At 44.1% G+C, this 20,449-nt stretch overlaps 1 protein-coding gene across 1 annotated transcript in view; it reads right to left on the bottom strand.

Moving 5' to 3' along the window:
- FGF12 (fibroblast growth factor 12) overlaps window positions 1-20,117 on the bottom strand; it is a 216,919-nt gene extending 196,802 nt beyond the window's left edge. Inside the window, exon 1 of the mRNA XM_088170898.1 lies at window positions 19,970-20,117. Coding sequence (XP_088027024.1) covers window positions 19,970-19,982 — 13 coding nt within the window. The 5' untranslated portion in view covers window positions 19,983-20,117. The remainder of the gene's footprint in view (window positions 1-19,969) is intronic.
- Window positions 20,118-20,449: the final 332 nt, after the last annotated feature.

The following is a 20,449-nucleotide window of genomic DNA, read 5'->3' as shown; positions in this document are numbered from 1 at the left end:
AATGCAATGCACGAAACACTGTTAGGAAGCAGCAGAAACAAGGCCAGACTTCTGGGCAGCTGTGTAGAACAGCTCCTTGATGTTTTACATGCAGGCACTAGCACAAAAAAACAACCAAACAACTTTCTTGACAGCCTGGAGATCTGCAGGCTTAGACAGCATCCGTGTCATACATGTACCACTGCATTTGTGCTGTGACAGTATCTGCAGTACAGGTGGGCAGGGCTGTGTTTCTTGCCCTTGCTCACCTGGGAGAGCCTCACTACTCTCTAAAGGGGGTCTGTGCTGCAGGATGAGGCAATTATTTATTATCAGAGAGAGTAAACTGCCAATAGATCTGAGCTGCTGGTCTCACAGGTGAGATGAAGCAGGTGCAGGCTGCTCTCTGGGGCATGAATAAAAAGCTTGCACATGAAAACCCTGTGAAGGCGAACTCTGCAGGTGTGAATTTGCAAATCTGTCCCATTGAATTAGAAGGTCTTGGCTCAGTGTGCTGCAAAAATAGACACAGAAAACCACAGACCTGTCCCTCCCCTTCTCTGAGCAAAGCTTAACACACTTTCCTTCATGCTGTCCCAAAAGTAAAATGGTTTACAATAAAAAGCCCGTGCTGCTTCAAACTGAAACGCTGATGAGGCTGAGGATGCTGACACAATGTGGAAGTGACAACTGCAGAGCCCCAGCAAATTTCTGAGGCAGTGACTCTCCAGGGCAGGGAACATCACATTCTCAATCCCATTTATGGTGCTAGAATAGCATCACAGCTATGTTAATTCCCAGGCAAGGAAATTATTCTTTCAGAGCAGAATAAAATAGATTTCAGGGTTATTTTGGGAGTTCAGACCAGGGAATCAGTTGATCACCTTTCCCCATCCCCCTGATATTCCTCTCTGCAGCTACTGCCTGTCCTGACATCAGAGCAGCCCAGGCTTAGCAACACCTATGCCTGATAATGAAACTCCACCAACACCTTGGAAACCCGTGAATCCTGGGCTGCCAAAGCCTGCCTGAGCAGCAGCCACCCTAGACTGGAGCTCATGACCTTCTGCCAGGGCAGGAACTACGTGCTCCACCAGCTCCACCAGCTATGGGCACTGCCAACACACACTCCTAGCTTGTTTCATCCCCTCAAGCCACTGCCCCATTGCATAGCACAGGAGTACCAGAGCTAATAAATGCTAGAATAGAGACACTTATCCAATATGGAATCATATCAACATAAGCCAATTACTTTTCCACAGTGTTTGACTCTGATTAACAAATCAATTAAAAAATTATTTTCCCTTCTGACAAGAAATGAGCTGTCACCTTCAATAATGCTGTATCCTAGTCTCTAGGACTTTCCAGAAGAGCACAAAAGACTTGAGGAGAAGAAACTCAGAAGCATCCAAGAAGGAAGGCTTTTTTTGTCTATTTCAGAACAGATTTGGCTGGTATTGACCACTCAAGGATGACTTCACTTTCTAAAGAGTCACCTGTGGGACACTAATTTGTTGGACAAATGAGACTCTGTGGGGTGCAAAAACACAAACACACATACAATGCCAAGGCAGTTTTTAGATCCACACTAAAACTCCTCCAAAGTGCCTAGCTGGAAAATAGGCTTGCACAGATCCATATTCTGTAGGACAAACAATGATTTTGTAAATTCTTTGACCACACCATACTGCATATTGTAGCAGACCTAAGCAGTCTCATCATAACCACACAAAAGAATTGCTGGAGCTCAGCACCTGCCCATCAGGGTGTCTTAGACAAACTGCTTGCTGAGGCAGACATTTGAGACTACTTAAAATATATTTGCCTTAGCAAAGGTTATTCCTAAACAATTAGTGCCAGTCTCCTCAACGCTGTACATTATTCATTTAGCTCCTCTCAGGCACCCAGGAAGGATCCAAGATGTACAAATCTTATGGGCAATTCAAACTCAGGCAGGGATCTGTTGTTGTTCTCTCTCCAGTAAAACTGCTGGCCAAAGGCACCTGAGATTGGCTCGTGAGCTGCTCAAGCTGTACAGCATCAAATGAGTGGGAGTTTTTAATTTGTCCAGTCTGCCATTAACTGTAATGACTTGAGTGTCATTAAGTCGCATCTGCTTGACCTTCTCACCCTAAATCCCAGCAATAAAATTGCAGTAATTTGTGTTCCTTGCAACCAAACTTGACCCCTCTTCTCTGCATTCAAACCAAGTGCATTTTAACAGCAGCTCACTGGGAATGCCTTGAGACACTCAGGTGCATCTGCTGGGGTTCCTTTACCTCTCTTAGGCAGAGACAGGAAGGAAAACCACACACACAAAGCACTGCTGCTCTGAGGGGCTGCAGAGTCTCACCCAAAGGAAATGTCCCTTCTACTGAGTACAGCCCCCAGCTCAGCTTGGCTTTGGCCAGTGATTTGCAGGTCCCTCTCAAGCGTTCATCCAAGGGCTCCGGATGTCCCCACATTTTGATAAAGACAGAATTGGGAAGAAACTGTCCTGCACTGGGCAGATAAAGATAGCAAATGTCTGTGTCCACATCCCATTGGGCATCCCTGTTACTGCCTGGCAAAGCAGGATAGCCTACAAATGAGTAAACGTTTGGGCTGTCACATCTGCTTTCTCAAATAACTATGCAGAGGCTGAAAGGAAAGCAACTCTAGCTCTATCAGATACTTTTCAATATAATCCTTCCATGTAATATGCTAATAAGTATAGTTCAAAAGAAATCAATAAACCCAAGTAACCAACAGAGGAAGGAATTTCTTGATGACAGAAACATCCATTAATGTCTTGCAAATCTATATATAGTTATGCATAGTGTTTCCTATTCAAAAACAAGAACAAGAATGAAGTGCAAAGGTAAACTAATCTGTAAGGCTGGTGCCCAGTGACTTGGAGTGCTGGCACACTTTTCTGTCATTCACACATGGCCAGATATTAGGTCAGCGTCTACATGGTTAAACAGCTTTCCAGAAGTAGTGCTGGCACGGGGCAAGGCAGCAGTGGAAGGAGGACTGTGCTGTCCCACAGCACACATCACAGAGCTGACACTTCTGATAGCTGTTCCCTCACAGCTCTGTGCAGCAGCCAGGGTTTGTCCCACCAGGACTGCAGATCTGGGAGGAGGCAAACCCTCCCGGCACAGCTCTCACACAGCCAGGAGTGAGAACAACTCCAGAACCAGGCCAGCATCCTACCCCCAACCTGCACACCCCAGCCTTTGCTGCAGGGTTCCCAACCGGGTGCTCCACAAGCAATGAGAGCTGCCACAGAAAAAACGTGAGATTGCACCAGTTGATTGGTTTTGCAGTAGCAGGAGCTCGCAGGAGCTCTGCACTGACTCAGGTAGCTCAGTCTGCAGCCTAGAATAAAGTTGCTTTTCAGCTGTCCCCACAGAGCAAGGACCACTACTCACACCCAGACTCGACCACAACCATTTACTTTTAATTCACCATCAAAAAGAAAGAATCCGGGATTTAAATTAATATTCTGTGGTCCTACCAACCTACAGTTCATGCAGGAATGTGCTACAATAATATTCTCATGTCAACCCTAAGATTCTGCTTGGTTTCTAGGTGAAATTTAACAAAAAACAGGTTTTTTTGGGTTTATATAAGAAGTAGCCTGTCAGCCAAGTAAAATCCCTGAAGATAACTAGCCAGCGGCTAGATCAGATTTACACAAATATAAGAAATCCAAAAGCATACATTACTTTTTCAAGTAATAAAACACACTATAAAACAGTTCTTATCTTGAGTCTTTTCCTTCAAGTTTTGAGAAGTGTCTTAGTATTTGTTTGTTGCTTTTCAATACTATCTGAGCAGAGATTAGACAGCAGCTGATGTTGTGAACAGTGTGCATAGATCTTTGAGAAATATCCATCTTCCATACAGAGCAATCAACCATGAGATACTGAATCACTGAGAGTGAACAGTTTCAATTTAGAGTAGAAGCAAGAACTAAATCTGCCCAGATATATCTGTTATTTTCTAAATTAAACGTAGGCTTTCTAATAAATTACAGTTCATAAAAACTGGAGACCAGCAAAGCTGTGTTATCTTTTCGCAAAGTGTATCCTTATGTGTAGGCTACAGAAATAAACACTATGATTTAATATCTCCTTTTCCATAACAGGCAGGAGTATCACCTACACTGGTATTTCTGCATACTTCCATTTCTACTAATTTATTGGGATCCAAGGTCCTACCTACTGAAAGGCACATCTTAATGAACTCACCTCTCAATCTCTGGCAAAACCACACCTTTAAATCTGCATTATGTAACCGTTTTCCTGTGGTCCCCGATTTTCCAGCAGGTAACTTGTTTTTGAAGTTGTAATTCAAAGGCTGCCTTTGAAGGATGGGCTATGCCTCTGAAAGCACAACCTCCATGCCTGCCACCCCAAGCAAAGGCATTGCTCTGTCCTCAGAGCAGCCCTCTCCTGAGGGGTTTACTCCTTCAGAGAGCCTCATGCTTGGAGGCAGTCAAGACCTTTTCAGGTACTGAACTCCAATTTATAAGGACCACGGTACTCTGGGAACGCTCAGGATGCTGGCAGGTGGAGGAAGAAAGTGAACAACGTAGAGATCTAGATTTCTCTTAACTACTCAAAAATCTTCTTTTAAGACTAAGAACTGCATCTTTTAATCTCTGTATATCCACTGAGATATTTACATATGAGTCAATAGCAGAAAACATCACATTTCCTTAAAACCCCTAAACCTGAGAATCATATGTGCTAAAAGCAAGCATAACTATTGTGCTGACTTACTGCTGCTCCATTTCTTTATGCCAAAGGAGGGCAATAATATCCTCACTCAGAGAGGTCATCTGCATATGAACCAGGGGCCACAGATGCTTCTTCAACAAGCCCCTGCCTTTCTTTATTATCACTATTGAGAATTGTATTTTGGATTTCTACCCCCACCCTTCCAATTATGCAAGAACAACTGCATTTTCAGATAATGAGACAGTCTCATCAGGGTGACTGCAGTGAAGTATCATACAGGGCCAAATAAAAATGTTCTGCCATCTTCAACTAACCCAAAAATAGTTGAAGAATATTTTTAATAAGTTCAGCTGCCTTTCCCTACTAACACACTGCTTCAAACTTGTAGTTCACATCCCCATTCTCTTATTAAGGGAACGTCCCTGGAGAACTACATCTTTCACATTGCAATAAGGAGTCTCCCTGTTGTTCATTAGAGATATGATTTTTCTACTGTTCTGGCTCAGAGTATCATGGAAAAGGTGTTTTACTCCTAACTGTGCTGGAATGAGAGTTTTCCTACCACTTTCAAGGGTGACCTTGAGTAAGCAGCTCTACTCTGCCTCATTTTTCTTTGTAACACTCATAAAGCTCTTGGCTTCCTTTTTGTAGCACTGATACCCACAAATACAAAGAGTTATGCAACAATTTAGTGTTGTATGCCACAAAGGCTGGCATTTCACCAGGCAGACTGATTTGAGGGCAGGAAAGAATGGAGTCCAGCTGCCAGACTCCGCTCCAGAGGCCATGTGGCATATAAAAAAAATATTGAAACTGGTGAGAATGAAGCTTTTGGGCTCATTTGACAAAACATGAAACATCACGTGAACATGTGCCACCTGAACATCCTTGAGATACTGATCTAGGTTTAAACAGCAGAATCAAAACAAAGCAATGCAATACTGATGAAGTGACTTCAAGTCCCACAGATTCCCCATTCCATCTTTTCTTAGTTTGGACAACTTACTGGTATTGAAACATTTCAACTTCTTAGGAAATAGGTACTTCAAAAGTTATTCAAGTCCATACCAGAGCTGAAGGGCTTTGCCTTTGCCAGTATTTCTAATTAACTCCCAGGACAGTTGGTGGACATACAAGGTGAGCTGCATTACCACCATAAGGAGCTGTCATTGCTTGTTCCTGACTGGGCTTTGCAATAGAACAAAATGGAGCATTTTCAGAAGAAGATGTTGGGTTCTTTGGGTTCTACCCTGGTGAAATAGCAACATTATTCAAACAGACAGGATCAGGTACGGAGCATTACAGTACCTTTGCTTAAGCACCAGCAGCATAAGATGCTTAAGAGCCTGAGATGCTGACTTGAGATGTGCCAGTTCTATTGCTGGCACAGGTGGGAGTGCCAGGACAGGTGCAACTGCAAAAGTCAAAGAGAACACGACAAAACAAATACAGGAAAAGCACCCACTGATACAGGTTGGGCCTTTCAATGGTAAACATACACTCCTATGTAACTATTAATGGTGTGCCCCTGTCAGGGTTTGTGAGATGGACTCGCTGAGTTCTCTGAACAGTCCCAAATACATCTAGTACCCACAGAAACAGCCAGCTCACACCTGAGAGACCTCAAAAATCAAAGCAGCAGAACTCTCCTTCCCCTTCTTTCATAGAAAAGTGATTAAAAAGTCGCCTGTCAGAAGCACACACATCCACACAGAGCCCTGGGTATTTACATCCAGCAAAGAGCCACAAGAAAAGAAACAATTACCCAAAGAATAATGTTCTTCCACATAATTCTCTATGTTACTTTTTATATTACTGCAAATATTTGTCTTTGAAGATCTTTTTCTGCATGAAAAATTAGATTTACTGTGCAGGGAATCTTTACAGATAATTAAGACAAACCAACTATACTAGTTTAAACTTAAAATACTGTCACTATAATAACTTCATAAAACATGTGTAGATTTTTAAATTAAGAGCGATTATACACCCAATCCATAACATTTTCATAGTTCTATAAAAATTGTCTGATTTTTTAAAGTAGTCAATGCTTTATGTAAGAGAACTCTCTCTAATCCTGAACAATTCCAGTCGCACCAGGAGGGGCTTATCAATTGGCTCTTTCTAGTAGGAAAAATATTAGCAACATCTTTCACACAGAAGTCTAGTGTACCCTGCAAAATGGTGCAAACAAATGAACAAGTCCTTCAGTGCTGGTTAATGGAAACATTACACATGCAGGCCAAATCGTGAAGAGGGCAGTGACGCACGCAGGCGTTTGATCACACGCACTCCTAACTTCATTTACCATTCAAGGGAATTTTCATCCACCAGGCTCTCAGCAAACCAGCTATAAAGCAATTATGGGATTGCTATCTTCTGCTATCCCAATGACTGCAAGATTGTACAGCAGGTATTGGAGCTGGCAGCACAGGAGGACAAAATGATATTATGAAATGCCAGGTGATTAGCAATTGTAACAGAAATGGGACAATTATGGAGACTGCTACTTCTGTCCCTTCATCTGTGTTTCTGTAAGGGTGTCCTGTGAGAGCTTAGATCAGCCTAGAGAACACAGCAAACTTATAGGAACACTTCTCAGACCCATGTTTTCCTAGTGCCTGTGCATCACCATCTTTTCCAGGGACAAGAGGCACAGCAGGGACATTACCACCCCCATGAGACTCACATCAGGTGACTGCCTAAACATGCAGCTAAGAAACAACCCCACAGAACACAAGATGTTACAATAGTGAACACCTGGAAGGAAAAAAAAAAGCCAGAACAGAGGTTTCCTTGTGTCCTTGTCTATCCTGCCAAACAGGTGAGATGCACTTTGATCCTTCTACAATCTTCAACCACCATTTGAGCTGCAGCAGCACTAAGGCAATGCCTCCAGGCCCAGCACTATGATCTTACCCACAATTACTGAACACTGCTGCTCTGCTTGTTACTGAAGTGGAAAAGCTACTGGGATTCGTCAGTCATCCAAAAAATAACTAGTAAATTTCAACTTTTCTAGTCATGATGGCAGCTGGCAGGGGATGCATCTCTCCAGTTTAAACTCATCTGAGATATTTCAGAGAACAGTTGTGAGCTAGGAACTCCAGAAAAAGGTACAGAGGGAAGCTAACATCACCCCACTAGGCTGGGAGTGCACATGTGCTTTAGTAGTATAATGGCTCAACACCTTTTGGATTAGCAGGAGAAAACAAAACAGCAGTGCCCTGGTTTCAGGGCTGCATTACCCACCAATCTTAATTCCCCTGAGAAGCACAGAAGATTTAAAAGCAATTTCAGCACTTAAAATTCAGAGGTAGGATTTAACCCAGGAGTCCTGCTGCTCTGTACTGTCCCCTTCCTTATCACCATAAAGATGATTTTTCCAAAGCTCCCTGAGCTCTCTGGCCAACAACACAACATCAAGAGCTGGATCCAGCCACTCCCAAATTGGAAATGCTACCCAGGCAAGGTCTCAGATCAGCACTGATCTGACACTAAAGCCACACTGGGTTCCTAATACTCCTCCTATATAAAGCAATGAAGGTCTCAACCCCAGAGCACACATCAACACGTACTTTTCAGACAGCCTCACACTTAGGTCCAGAGCCAAAGTCTCCATGCACAGTAACTCCACTAACCAGAGTTCTGCAGTCATTCTTTCTTTATGGAATACAGACATAAGGGGGTAAACCCAGGTGATTGAAAAACTGGTGTATTGAACTTGGCACAGCTGTGTAAAGCTCTGGCTCTCCATCCCCACACTTTTTTGCCAGCATAGGTTGAGCTGAGAGCCAAGGGGTTTCTTTTCCAGAGGAGCAGGAGCTGATTTATTGCCTCATGTAGCTGTAATTAGCCCCTCCAGGAACAGAACTGACAGTCCAATATGTCTTTCAGCAAAAAAGAAGGATCCAGTATCAGACCCATCCAGGTTTGTCTTATATCAAGGAAGTTCACTGAGTTCACTGCCCATGCTGTGATATTTCTGGATTGCTCCATCATTATCTGGGGGCATAATTAGAGACAAGCTAATTGTATTTTCCCCTCAAGGAGGTACATGAGCTTTTCAATTCATTACACTCAGGGCAGTCATTGGCTGATAGCCACCTTGGTCACTATTTCTGGGACCAAGCAGCACCACTATAAATATATGGAGTTCATAGCCATCAGTGCCAGCTGGGGATATTCTGGGACATGGGGTGAAAGCCATATAGTTCATAAACCAAGACAGCACAATGTGGTTTGAATGGTGCTTTTTTTGTTAAAGCTACAAGATAAGCTGTCCAGAAGAGGCCACATCTTCATGGAACTAAACAGTTTCACATGGCCTTGCATGACATTTGAGCCAATAACCATTGGCAAAGAATGGGCAGAACATTTGCAGCTGGTATCTTTTGCACAGCAATGTGTGATATAGTCAATTGTAACACTGGCAATTTAGTGATCAGTTCTGTTGAACTGTCCTGAGAAATCCTAGGGAAGAAGTAAGTTTTAAAGCTTTCAATAACTCATTGCTGTTTATTAACAGTATTAATAACCATTACATAACAGAAAATAATACTTTCCCCAAAGGAAATAATTTCAAAATAACTTCAAACTAACATGTTACTTAGAACTGAAATCCAGTATTTTCGAAGAGAAGAATACACAGGCTTTTCTGATGATCTATCTCCTTTCTGGCAAACAGCACTGTGTCTCTTTTACAAAGGAAGTTGAAATGGAAACCTGGAAACAACCATTTTTCCCAACAACTTAAGCTCGATACTTCAACAGATAGAAGATGTGTAAAGTTGATTAGGGAAAAGTACAAAAGCTAAAAACAGTGATAAAGCTTTATGGTCCATATGCACCTTCACCTGGAAAGGCCTTAAAAGCATCCCATGAAATCCCCAATCCCTCAGAAATCTGTAAGAGTTGGCTATTGTGATAGCTCCTTCCAAAAACAGCACACAGTAAAATTGTTTTGCTTACAAACATGAGTTTACTGTCAGCTGTGCTGTTTATACTACGACTGGTGTTGACAAACTCTTGTGAATCTACAGCAGCATCCATCATAAAGTGCAGAGTCCAGGAAGCCTATGACTGCCCTGGATGGTAAGGGAAATACTGGGTCCAATCCAGTTCAGCACAGAAATTTCACAAAATTGGATTTCCTGCAAAATAGATCTGATTTTAGGTAGCTCCATTGCAAGCAGAAGGGAGAAGAAGTAGATGCTTAACTTCATTGTTTCTGACAGACAGACAACAGCCCAAAATGTCCTGCCTTAAGCTCTGCTAAGGCTGACATCCCAGACACTGAGGAAGGGACTGTCCATAGGCAGGGAAATCTCACAAGACCAAGTCCTCACACGTGAGGAGACAGGATGGAGACTCAAGCACAGCTGCTGGGTGCCATGGCAGGCTCCAAGCCAAAGCCCAGCTTACAGAACTGATGTGAAGGTACCAGGCAGGGACTGAAGTGGGAGATATCCACCTATATGGTCCTAATTTTCTCCAAGCCAATTGCCCACCACAGCTGCTTTCAAGATCAGCTGGAGCCGCAGTCAGGATGTGCTCTGTTTGGTTTGGATTACCAAATCACCATGCAGCTTCTGGGTAATAAAGCTGACTTCACGAATACAAGAGCAGCAAAGCATCTGTGCACCAGCCCTACCCTTGAGATTACTGAGCATAAAACTCATGCTTCACACGAGCATAAATGCATTTCAGTGGTGGTGATGCCAGCTACGACAGTGCTGAGATTCAGCAAGACTCTTCTGGATTCACTGCTCCTGAAGACCTTTAAATAAAAAAGGAGCTGCCTGTGTTTTCATACATACAGCAGTATGTCTGTAACAGGCCATCCATCCAAAAATTCCCACTGTTTGGCTGACTTGCACAGCACAGAGCACTGCTTGCACCAGAAGATCCCCTTGCATGCAAAGCTCAGCATCAGCCTCAATGCCCTGTTCTCAATTTCATAGACAGCAGAGCATGAGGCTAAATTCTGCACTCAGATCTGCTGTCATCATCCTTAGGGTGGTGCCACAGAAGGGACAATTTAACCAAAACCAGTATTTTCTTACTATAAATAATTAAGATTTTAAACACACTATTCTTTGTCTCTGTATACTGCCCACGGCTATATGCTTTAGTATGTCAGGCTTGTCCTCACTATTTCTGGGAATCTTCTAATCAAAGGAGGTGGGAAATTCATCCCTAGTACTTTATTTGCCCTTTTTTTAAATGAACAAACAACAAATCCCACAAAGTCTTGCTGTTCCTGGATGTTGATATTTTTTGAGAGGGAAATGCACTAAAAACAGCTTTTAGGTCTGAGAGCCTGGAATGCATGTTACTGAGAGATGAATCCTGCAAATAAAACTGGCAGGTAACTGCAGATATCTGGCACTATGTTTAGTAGCAATGGCAGAGACGTGTCTCAGCACAGAGCCACTTGTTGTAAGTATAATTCACAGTCATTTTTAAGATGGCATGGATAATCTGACTTTTGAAGATAGCAGCTATTAAAGTTGCTATATGGTAACACAAATCCCTCAAGGTTATATAATTTGTACCAATAAAGTAAATTGGCAGGAAATTCAAAGTGGCAGGAAGAAAGTAAAAGGTAAATAAGCCACAAAAGTTTGTTATTTTAGCATCCCCTTGAACCATTATGACTTCTTTAAACCTTTACTACTTCTTCAATAGTTAATAATCAAGGTCTAAAGGCAGTTAAATAGGTCTTACACCATATAATCAGTATTACTTCCTTTGTTTTCAGTTCAGTAAGGCATTAGAGACCTTGCCTTTGCCTACTGGCCAAATGGGGCATTTACCTACACCAGTGTAAATCAAGAACAGCCCCACATACTTAATTTAAAATCTTGACTGGAAGAAGAGACTCAAGACAGTAATTTTTAAACTCGTCTGCTGATTCCCCCAGCACTTCTCATATTGCAACAAAATGGTTATAATTTGCAGTATAATATTTCTCCACTGGGGCACACTGATAGGAATAAAAAGTTTAAAAATTAACAGATGACTTTGTCAATGCAATTATTTGATAATGTATGGCACCAGCTAACAGGCAGTCTCAGAATACCATAAGCACTGGTCAATACTAAAAGGGAATACGAATTCAAGGCCAGAAAATATCTCAAAAGCTCAGATTCAGCCTTCAAAGAGATCAAATAAGCTGGAAATATTATAAAAAGCAGGTCTTGCTGAGGAAGCTTATTCTACTGTCAACTCAGTTATGCTGCAATGGCTTGTTAGTATCAAATTAGGAAATCCAAGTCTCCCTTCATGTATAATTAACTTTTTTTTCCCCTCCATTTACTAGAAGGTGCTGGATTCTACATTTTTCCTCATTTTGTTGGCATTACGCTGTTCCTCTGTCACTTACAGTATGGTAGAGCCACTAGCATGTGTAAGACTAAATTCAGGGCTATTCTAAAGGGGCAGAGAAACGGACATTTCTGCATCATAGCAAGCACAAAAAATTCAGAAAACTCAACTGAATCTCAAAATAATATCTATGATGAAACAGTAATTCTGAATACCTAGAACATTTTGGTATTTGTCTCTTATCTTTCTAAAGCAACTGCTGAAAAATATTGTTAACAAGTTTCATACTCACTGAAGTGCGCCCCCAAAATATATATTCAGGACTACACATCAATAAAGGATGAAGCTCTGAGGGCTGTCCTTCAAAGAAGAACTTTATTCCATTCTGCTCAATTTTATACAGGTTTGATTTTCTAAACTGCACAGACACCTGCAATTCCACTCCACCTCAAACAAAGCACACCCAAACAACCACCACCACATCTGGGTCCTGCTCTTCAAATGCCCTAAGTAATAATAAACACAGAAATGAGAAGAAAGTAGAGACCAGTGTGCCAATGGGAGGGAGGAAGAGGTGAGGTCCAGGACCTGGAACCAGAGAGTTCAAACTCTTCAGTAGGGTCATGTCAAGAGACCAACATCAACTGGAAGGTCCCTCAGGGTCTCCAGTTCCACATTTGCTTGCTTAGTGACAATCACAACACTTAAGCACATCCATCCTACCAGTAAACTTCTCTGCCTGGACTTGGAGAGAAAAACAAACAATGATTTTGTATTGGGATAAGCATTGCATACAACTCTCGGTGACCAGATGGGCCTCAGTCATCCTGAAGAAACCTTCCTGCTTGTCAGCTTCTTTTGGAAATAGCATTAAATGCTAGGAAAGTGTTTTTGCATTAATAATACATTCTCAGTGACTGAGAAGGAAGGCAACTTTCCCTCATTATACCAATAATGACATTCAGCACTTCTGGAGGATTTATGAAGAAAATCCAAGTAGCTACATTCACCAAATTAACCTTACCTATTGAAGGCTTATGGCAGATAAAGCCAGCCTTAAGCCAGCCTCCAGTTCTGAAACACAGAAGGAAGACGCACAGCTCAAGGGAAAAAAAAAAAAAAAAAAAATCAACCAGTTTTCCAAATTAGAAATGCTGTTCCATGCTTCCCTGATTTCTTGCTTTGCACATGCTATTAAAAATAGCAAGCAGAAACGCCTTACTTCTCCAAGTGCACATCCTGATGCACACACAGCCTCCCTCGGCCACGCCGCAGGATTGCTCTATGGAGCAGCCATCATCTCCAGCCACAAGATCCCTACTGGAACATGACCACACCATAAACGGTTTAACTCAACCTGAAGAAAAAAGCCATGGCTTTCAATGTGCACCCCCACCTAAGTATCAAATCATAAGGCTCATCCAAACCTGAGACCTGGGAGAAGAAACTCAATTAATTAGCCTGATGATTTGTAGTCTTATTGCCTATAAAGAACACTTTGAAAAAACAGGGATATAGGAGTTATATTAAAAGGAAATATCCTTGTATCACTGACAGGAAAATAGCCAACTTTTTCTTCAATCATTTTAAGCATAACAGCATTATTAAAGTCTTTATACTTTGAGTGAAAGCATTAATTACTATACCCATCAGGAATATTCTTCATTGTCAAATTGCCTTTTACCATGCTAATAAACACCATGATTTGCATGTAAAAATTAATAATGTTACCTCATTTATAGGTCAAAACACACAGACTAAAATAGTTTCTGCAATTCTCCCTAAATAACTAGCTCTTGCATATCAAGTTTTATGGCACATTAGCAATGAGTGCAATTCAGACAAGATTTGAATAGCTGAGTAGATAGAGAGGAAAAGATAAGAGCAAATAAGAAAAATCTTGTGGTAAGCTAACCCTTAAAAAAAGCTTGCAAAAAAAAAAAAGAAATCACTTTTTTAAAAATTTCTGGACCCCATGTGACCTAGGGATAAAACAGCTGTAATGCAGGTCATTACTCAAAGTATCCACAGATTATGCCTCCAGCGACTCACTCTGTATAAATGGTACAGCAGAACAACTGAATGCATTAAAAAAAAAAAGTCATGTGCAATTACTCTCGTATTTCATTCACTCTAAATGCAACATCTACAGCTCCCATGTAACTTGTGAAAATGGGTTGAAGGATTTGGGTATTTTCATCAGAGTCTGATGACCAAGTCCTGCATCAATTTTATAAGATTTAAGACTATTATTAGGGTCCTCTTCCCGCCTTTGTTTAGTAACATGGTGGCTTTGTTGGTATGGAGAACTATGAGCACGGCCACTTACTTTTCCCCCTTAATTACCTGCTTGAGCACATTAGAGGCCTGTTAGAGCACAGATGCTTCCTGGGGTACCAGATCTACTTCCCTCAGCATCAGACAGGCTTGGATCACCCTCTCATTCAGAAGTTGCAGATGCCCACCCATGGTATTTCAGCAGCTACCAAATATTGGTTAATAAAAGTATTGGACTGCTACCTGCTCTTCTAGGTGGCAGCAAATAGCCAAGGTTAGCTCATTTTGCAAGAACCACACAGCAACCCAAGCTCTTATCTTTGAGTCCTTCCAGGACGGTCATATTTGCACTGAGTTTAATGTGATTTCTAAAGCATTGGGAACAGACATTTCTCTCCCTTTCTGAAATGCATTAAAGAAAAGCAAGACTGCAGTGCTAACTTAGTGCCTGACACTCCTCTCCTCTTTTAGTGGAGACTGAGTCTGAAACATAGCACCAAAGTAATCTTTCACAGCACCCCACTCCAGCCTCAGGGAAAAGGTGTTAAGGTCAGGCAATCAAAGTGTTCCCCTGCCATACAGAAAGCTGGTATCTACATTGAAATGCACAGCCTGGGGCATGGGGGAGATAGCAAAAAAAAGATCAGGCCATTCATTTACCTCCCCAAATATGCTTCCCTGTGTCAAACTTCAGGCAGCCAGTTTGAGAACTGCTGGCCTCAGTGACATGCCTTGGATCTCACACAGCACATCACTGTGAAAGGCTGAGAACACGGAGCTGCTTCCTCTGTGGAAAATGCACTGCTCAAACAAGCCTGGGACTAACTTGACAGATTACTCCCCGAAAAAGAAAAGTTTTGTAACAAAAGTAACTGTGCCACTATTTTGTTTGCATTACAAACAAGCACCTAAGATGGTTTGCGTGACCCAGACTTTCCCAAAATAATCTGCACTACTCCAACACACGTGTGACAGTATGTGCTGCAGACTCACCTCTAACAAACACAGGCAGTGTCAGGAAGGTGTACATGGGGTACAGTTTGATGTGAGCATCTCAGACAGCTTCAGGACATGAACTTTGTCTTGGATCTTTAAGATCTTTCCTTTGATTGCTGAAGAAAGCCACAAAGGTGGGAACAGTGCACAGTAACTTCCAGAACTGCATGTTCTCACTTGCCACCCTCTCTCACCTTGTCCACAAAGTCTGTCTTCAATCCTAACATTCACCAGCTCTTGTTGGGTTTTGATCACAAGTTCTTCAAGGTGACGATTCTGTCCTTTATGGGCATAGCATGCAGGCAGCTGCACAGAGGAAGCCCCACAATGCTGGGCTGGCCAAGGAGGCTTCAGAGCACCTCTGGTGGGACAACATGGATCAAACCACTCCGCCCATTCTCACATCCACAAGACAGCACAATACAAAGAGTTCAGATCTGTTTGCCAGTCCTAGGAAGAACTCTGCGCCCTGAGTAAATGGGATCTTACTGCTTAAGGCCTTCCACTTAAAGGCCTGAACATCCCATGTCTATGAACAGCAGTATTGTGGCTTTTCTACAAAGCAAAAATTTTGCTCCCAGCTTTGCAACTGGGAAGAGAACATGACTAGGTGGCACTACTGTGGCAGCATCTGCCTAGGACAGTCACACTGCAGAGATGTCCTCTGTAGGCATCTCCTCAAAGCCCCGCTGCTTTGGGATCCTGAGCAGAAGAGAGCTGTAAGGCCAGGTTCCCTGGCTTCTCCCACACAGCCTTCTAAGCACGAGGATGAGCATCTTGTGGGAAGACCTGCTGCACGGAGAATGTCTCTCCAACAGGGCAGGACCATGGCTCAGGGGACTGACAAGAGCATCTCCACATCTCCGCTAACACGCCTTAGCTTTGCCGTCCCCATGGACCAGCTGACAAGAACAAGTCCTGCTGTATTTCCTAGCTAACAGTATGCATCCTATGCTGAAAGCAGCCTGCCCTGCACCCAGGCAGTGAAACCACCCCAGAGCCACCAGTGCCCAGCACTGACCTCCAGGGATAGCAGAGAGCACCAAAAACTGGCCGGGGTCCTGAGGAAGGTTCAGGCAAGCAGCCTGCCCCTGCCCCCCATACAACATCGACACATCAAGACCCCAATTCCCACCTCAGGCAAGATATAAGTAGTAATCTGCGTTTTCTAGCAGTGAGGGTGAAAGGATTTCTATGTTTTCAGGAGTACAGAAAAGGATATCACACCTTCAGAGCAAGGGAGCTCTCTCTGAAGCAAGGCTAGCCTGCAGTCCCTCTCTACTCCATCCAGAAGCCCAGGGATCCATTCCACACTGTGCAGCTTGACTCTTGTTCAGCTGATTTCTTTTCCAGTCTCTGAGTCTGAGCATCACTGCATGATGCTCCTTCCTCTGCTAAGCATCTTTCTAAGTGAGACTGAAGAATCTGGCAAATGACCAAGTATTCTTTAACCTCCACATTAACTATTGTTAGCTTTGGCAAAGCCCAGCTCCCGGGATGCCTGGTGTGGTATCGCTTACTGCTGCAGCCTACAGGAACTGCTGTAGTGGTGAGATTCAGAGAACAGCGATCAGGTAGCAGATGCAACACAGAGCTCTCACCCACAGTGCTCTCCATCCCCCCACTGCCTAATGAGCTTTGGGAACAGCTACAACTTTTAAGCTCCGTACTTCTGCAAAAGGTTTGGAGACAGCAAATGTGCAGAACAAAGTCAGTCAGAGAAGCTGTAAGTTAGATGAGGCCAAATGCTACTTTTAGATCACCAAGATGTGTTGGTAACATTGCAGCTCCACAGAGTGTTATTTATCTTTTAGGCATGGTGAGGAGATAGAGATGTTTGGCTCTAGCCAGCTTTGTCTGCTGGAAGATGGCACAGGCTGCACCACCTCCTCAACCCTCAACAGAACCCTCTTGGCTTGTACTCTTACTGCTACAGTCCTAACAGCAAAGTCCTTAGTCCCACATCCCACTGCACAAAAACTAGGGTATGTCTTTCTCCCCTCATTTTCGTGAATAAATCCAACCAGTGAAATCAGTTATGGCTGCTCTGAGCAGAGCCAGAGATGGTTCTTTAGCCCATTTTTTACAGCAGACTGCAGGCTTTGCAAAGCACCACCTCCAGTCATATTCAGACAACCAAGTTCTACTGATGGCAAATCCTATGCAGAAATGTCCACAGCATTCATCAGGGATAGCTGAATTCAGGGACCAGACGGCAGGTTTTCTTAAACAGACTTTATGTTACTTAATATAGCACACACTCTTCCCCAGTATCTGCAAAACACTGAGTTGGAGATGTTCTGAGATTTGCACTGAGGAAGAGTGGAGGGGTGGGAGAAAGGCTGCAGGAGGAAGCATTTAAAAAGCAAGAGATGACTTTGGAGAAACATCATCTGCAAGCAACAATCTCCCAACAGAGGACTCGCAATGCAGAGGCCTGGTTAGTAATGAAAACAAAACGCAAACCAGTGCCTAGTCAGGCAATGCAGTTGCAAATCCATCCAGGATTAGTCTCAAAAGCTGAAGATGTGAAGAATTTAGTCTGGCTCATACCTTTCCTCTAGGGACAGGTCCCGCACTGTGCCTCACTGTACACCTACACAAAACTGCTCCGTGAGACCTGTGCACCACAGGCCTTCTCATGCCACTCCAACACTATCCAAGTTACAAAAATTACTTCAGTGCCAACACAACTGGATCCCTGCCGTGAGAAGACTTGCTTTGCCTTCTCATTTCTTCACTGAGATGCCAAAGTTCCTTGTGTGTTTACTTTAAGGTCATCCCTGCTTTGGACCTGTCCCATTTTGGTACCTTGATTTCTGCTGTGTTTGCTCGCAACAACCCTTCTTTTTACATAGATAGAGGAAACCCAGAGAGTAGCTGTTTCCTTCCTCTACCCCATGAAGGAAAATCTCTAGCAACAGCAAACTGCTCAGAATATTTTTGCATAAAAACAAGCAGGGACTCTTGGGCTTGCCTCATTTCTAATAACCCTTCCACCAAAGCCAAGCACTTGGAAACATGCTGTGGAGCCCATCTTGCAACTAAGAAATACAAGTACGAGTATCCCCAATATCTGCCTTATCCGACACTCACGGCCAATTCAGGCAGCAACTGCAGCACAGCAGTCACTGTTTGCACAGGACAGGAGTTGGGCAACCCTCCTTCTGGAGGTGCTTTTGCCACCAGCTACCTGGACCCTTGTTTTATTGCAGATGTTTCCTTTCTGCTCCCTGCACAACTCCTCCAGCTGCACGAGCTCCATGTGAAGTTCCACGGAGAGCTTTTTGCCTGCCCGTGTAGCCCATGACAAGGCACGCAGTGTGTTATACTGAAGACACAGTCCTTCTGTTTCACATCAAGGCAAGTACCAACGGGACATTCAAAAGACAAAGGTGGCCCATCTCAGGTTAACTGTGAAAACAGCATGGATAGTAAAAAAATATTTTTAAGGCTAACATGACTGCTGTGAGCTTTTTAATTTAAGTAAAGTCTTCGCACATACTCTTTCTTAAAAGGTACTTACCTGTCCCCCAGCCCTGGTATGTTTATTGATCACTGCCCACAAGAAACTGTACTTTATAGGACATACAACCTCCTTATGATTGAAATAGCTTCCTTCCTTAATCAGCATATAATCAGATATTCCCACACAGGAGAACTATAGCCCTGATTGACAAGATAGTTACAAAAATAAACCTGGGGTTTAAATATAGCTTGCTCGTCTCCCTGGAAGGTATGTAGTATTGTGTTATACAAGTCTACCATAATTTTCCTTGAATTAATACAGCCCATACTGCCCCACTGCCTTGATGGCTATCAATTAAACTGCTCGCAGATCTGTGTTATACAGGAGAGCTGGCTGCTACGTTGGGTGGGAATGGCAACTCGCCTTTCCTCTGCATGGACTGACTTACCATCAGTATTTCATCGGCAATTAACACGTACAGGTTTTGAGTTCACATACCAGTTGAATGTGTGATTTCCAATGCAATTGTAAAGGTGGATAGGTAAATAAGCGTGCAGGACCACACAGCTATGTATGGAAATAAAATGCATATGCTCAACCTGAAGGGATATATGTGGATGAGATCTCAGTATGCAAACACACAAGCTAACCAGGCAAGATTCAATTAGCTCCTCTTTCTAGGGTGGACAGTTCAATAGCACAATACTCATCGCATTTCTCCCAATCTATCAGGATGTTCTGATGTATTAAATATGCAATGTAACGAGGGCAGAGCTCTATAGCCCTGATGTCGTTTCAGAAAAAAAGAAAAACGAGATTTTTTTTTTTTAAACCCATTCTAATCATAAAATGCTTTTCATCTGTTAAAAAACTCCCCATTGCTGACTGGCTAAAAAACACGGGACAGACCTCATATTTATTATGCAAATCCTCAGCATTAAGAAAACAAATCACCAACTAACAGCTGTCTCTCCCTAAAGGAAAATAAATTAAAAAAGCAGCCACCCTTCCCCTCGCTCCCTACGCAGCGGGCCGAGCAGCCCGCGGGCTCGGCAGGGACGCGCCTCCCGCCCGCTCCCCGCCGGTGCTGCAATGTCCCCAGCACAGCGGCAGCCTCGGCCGCCCGGCCCCGCACCAGCAGCCCGGCCACTGCGGTCCTTGCGCCGCCGCCCCCCCGCGCCCGACCCACCTTTCCCTTCCATCGCGGAGCCTTGCGAGCGCCGGGAAGTTGCGGGAAGACGCGCACCCTCCTCAGCCGAGAGCCCGGCGGGCAGAGCCGGCGGCCGCTGCCTCGCTCCGCGGTGGGGACGGCGCTGTCACAGCCCCGGAGCTGCAAGCAAGCAAGCGGCGGGGGGGGGGGGGGGGGGGGGGAAGGGGGACGGCGTGAGCCGCCGGGCCCCCCGCAGCCCCGCGGCTCGGAGCGGGGCGCGGCGCGGGGGGAGCGGCGTTACCTGTGCGCCGGCGGGAGCTGTCCCTGGCCGAGCGGTGCTGCGGGGGCGAGTGGCTCCGCGGCCCGCCGCGCTGCCTGGCACCGCCCGCATGCGCGCCCCGCCCGCGCCCCGCCTCCGCACCGCGGCACCGCCGGGCCCGGCTGCGGGATCCGATCCGATCCGCCCGGGCAGCGGCTCCGGCTCCGGCCGCGCCGCCCCGTCCCGAGAGCGGCAGCGCT

Source organism: Sturnus vulgaris, chromosome 10 (genome assembly GCF_052056855.1).
Source record: "Sturnus vulgaris isolate bStuVul1 chromosome 10, bStuVul1.hap1, whole genome shotgun sequence".
Lineage (NCBI taxonomy): Eukaryota > Metazoa > Chordata > Aves > Passeriformes > Sturnidae > Sturnus > Sturnus vulgaris.
Note: the sequence above shows the minus strand (reverse complement) of the source record. Positions and strands in the feature narration are given on the sequence as shown.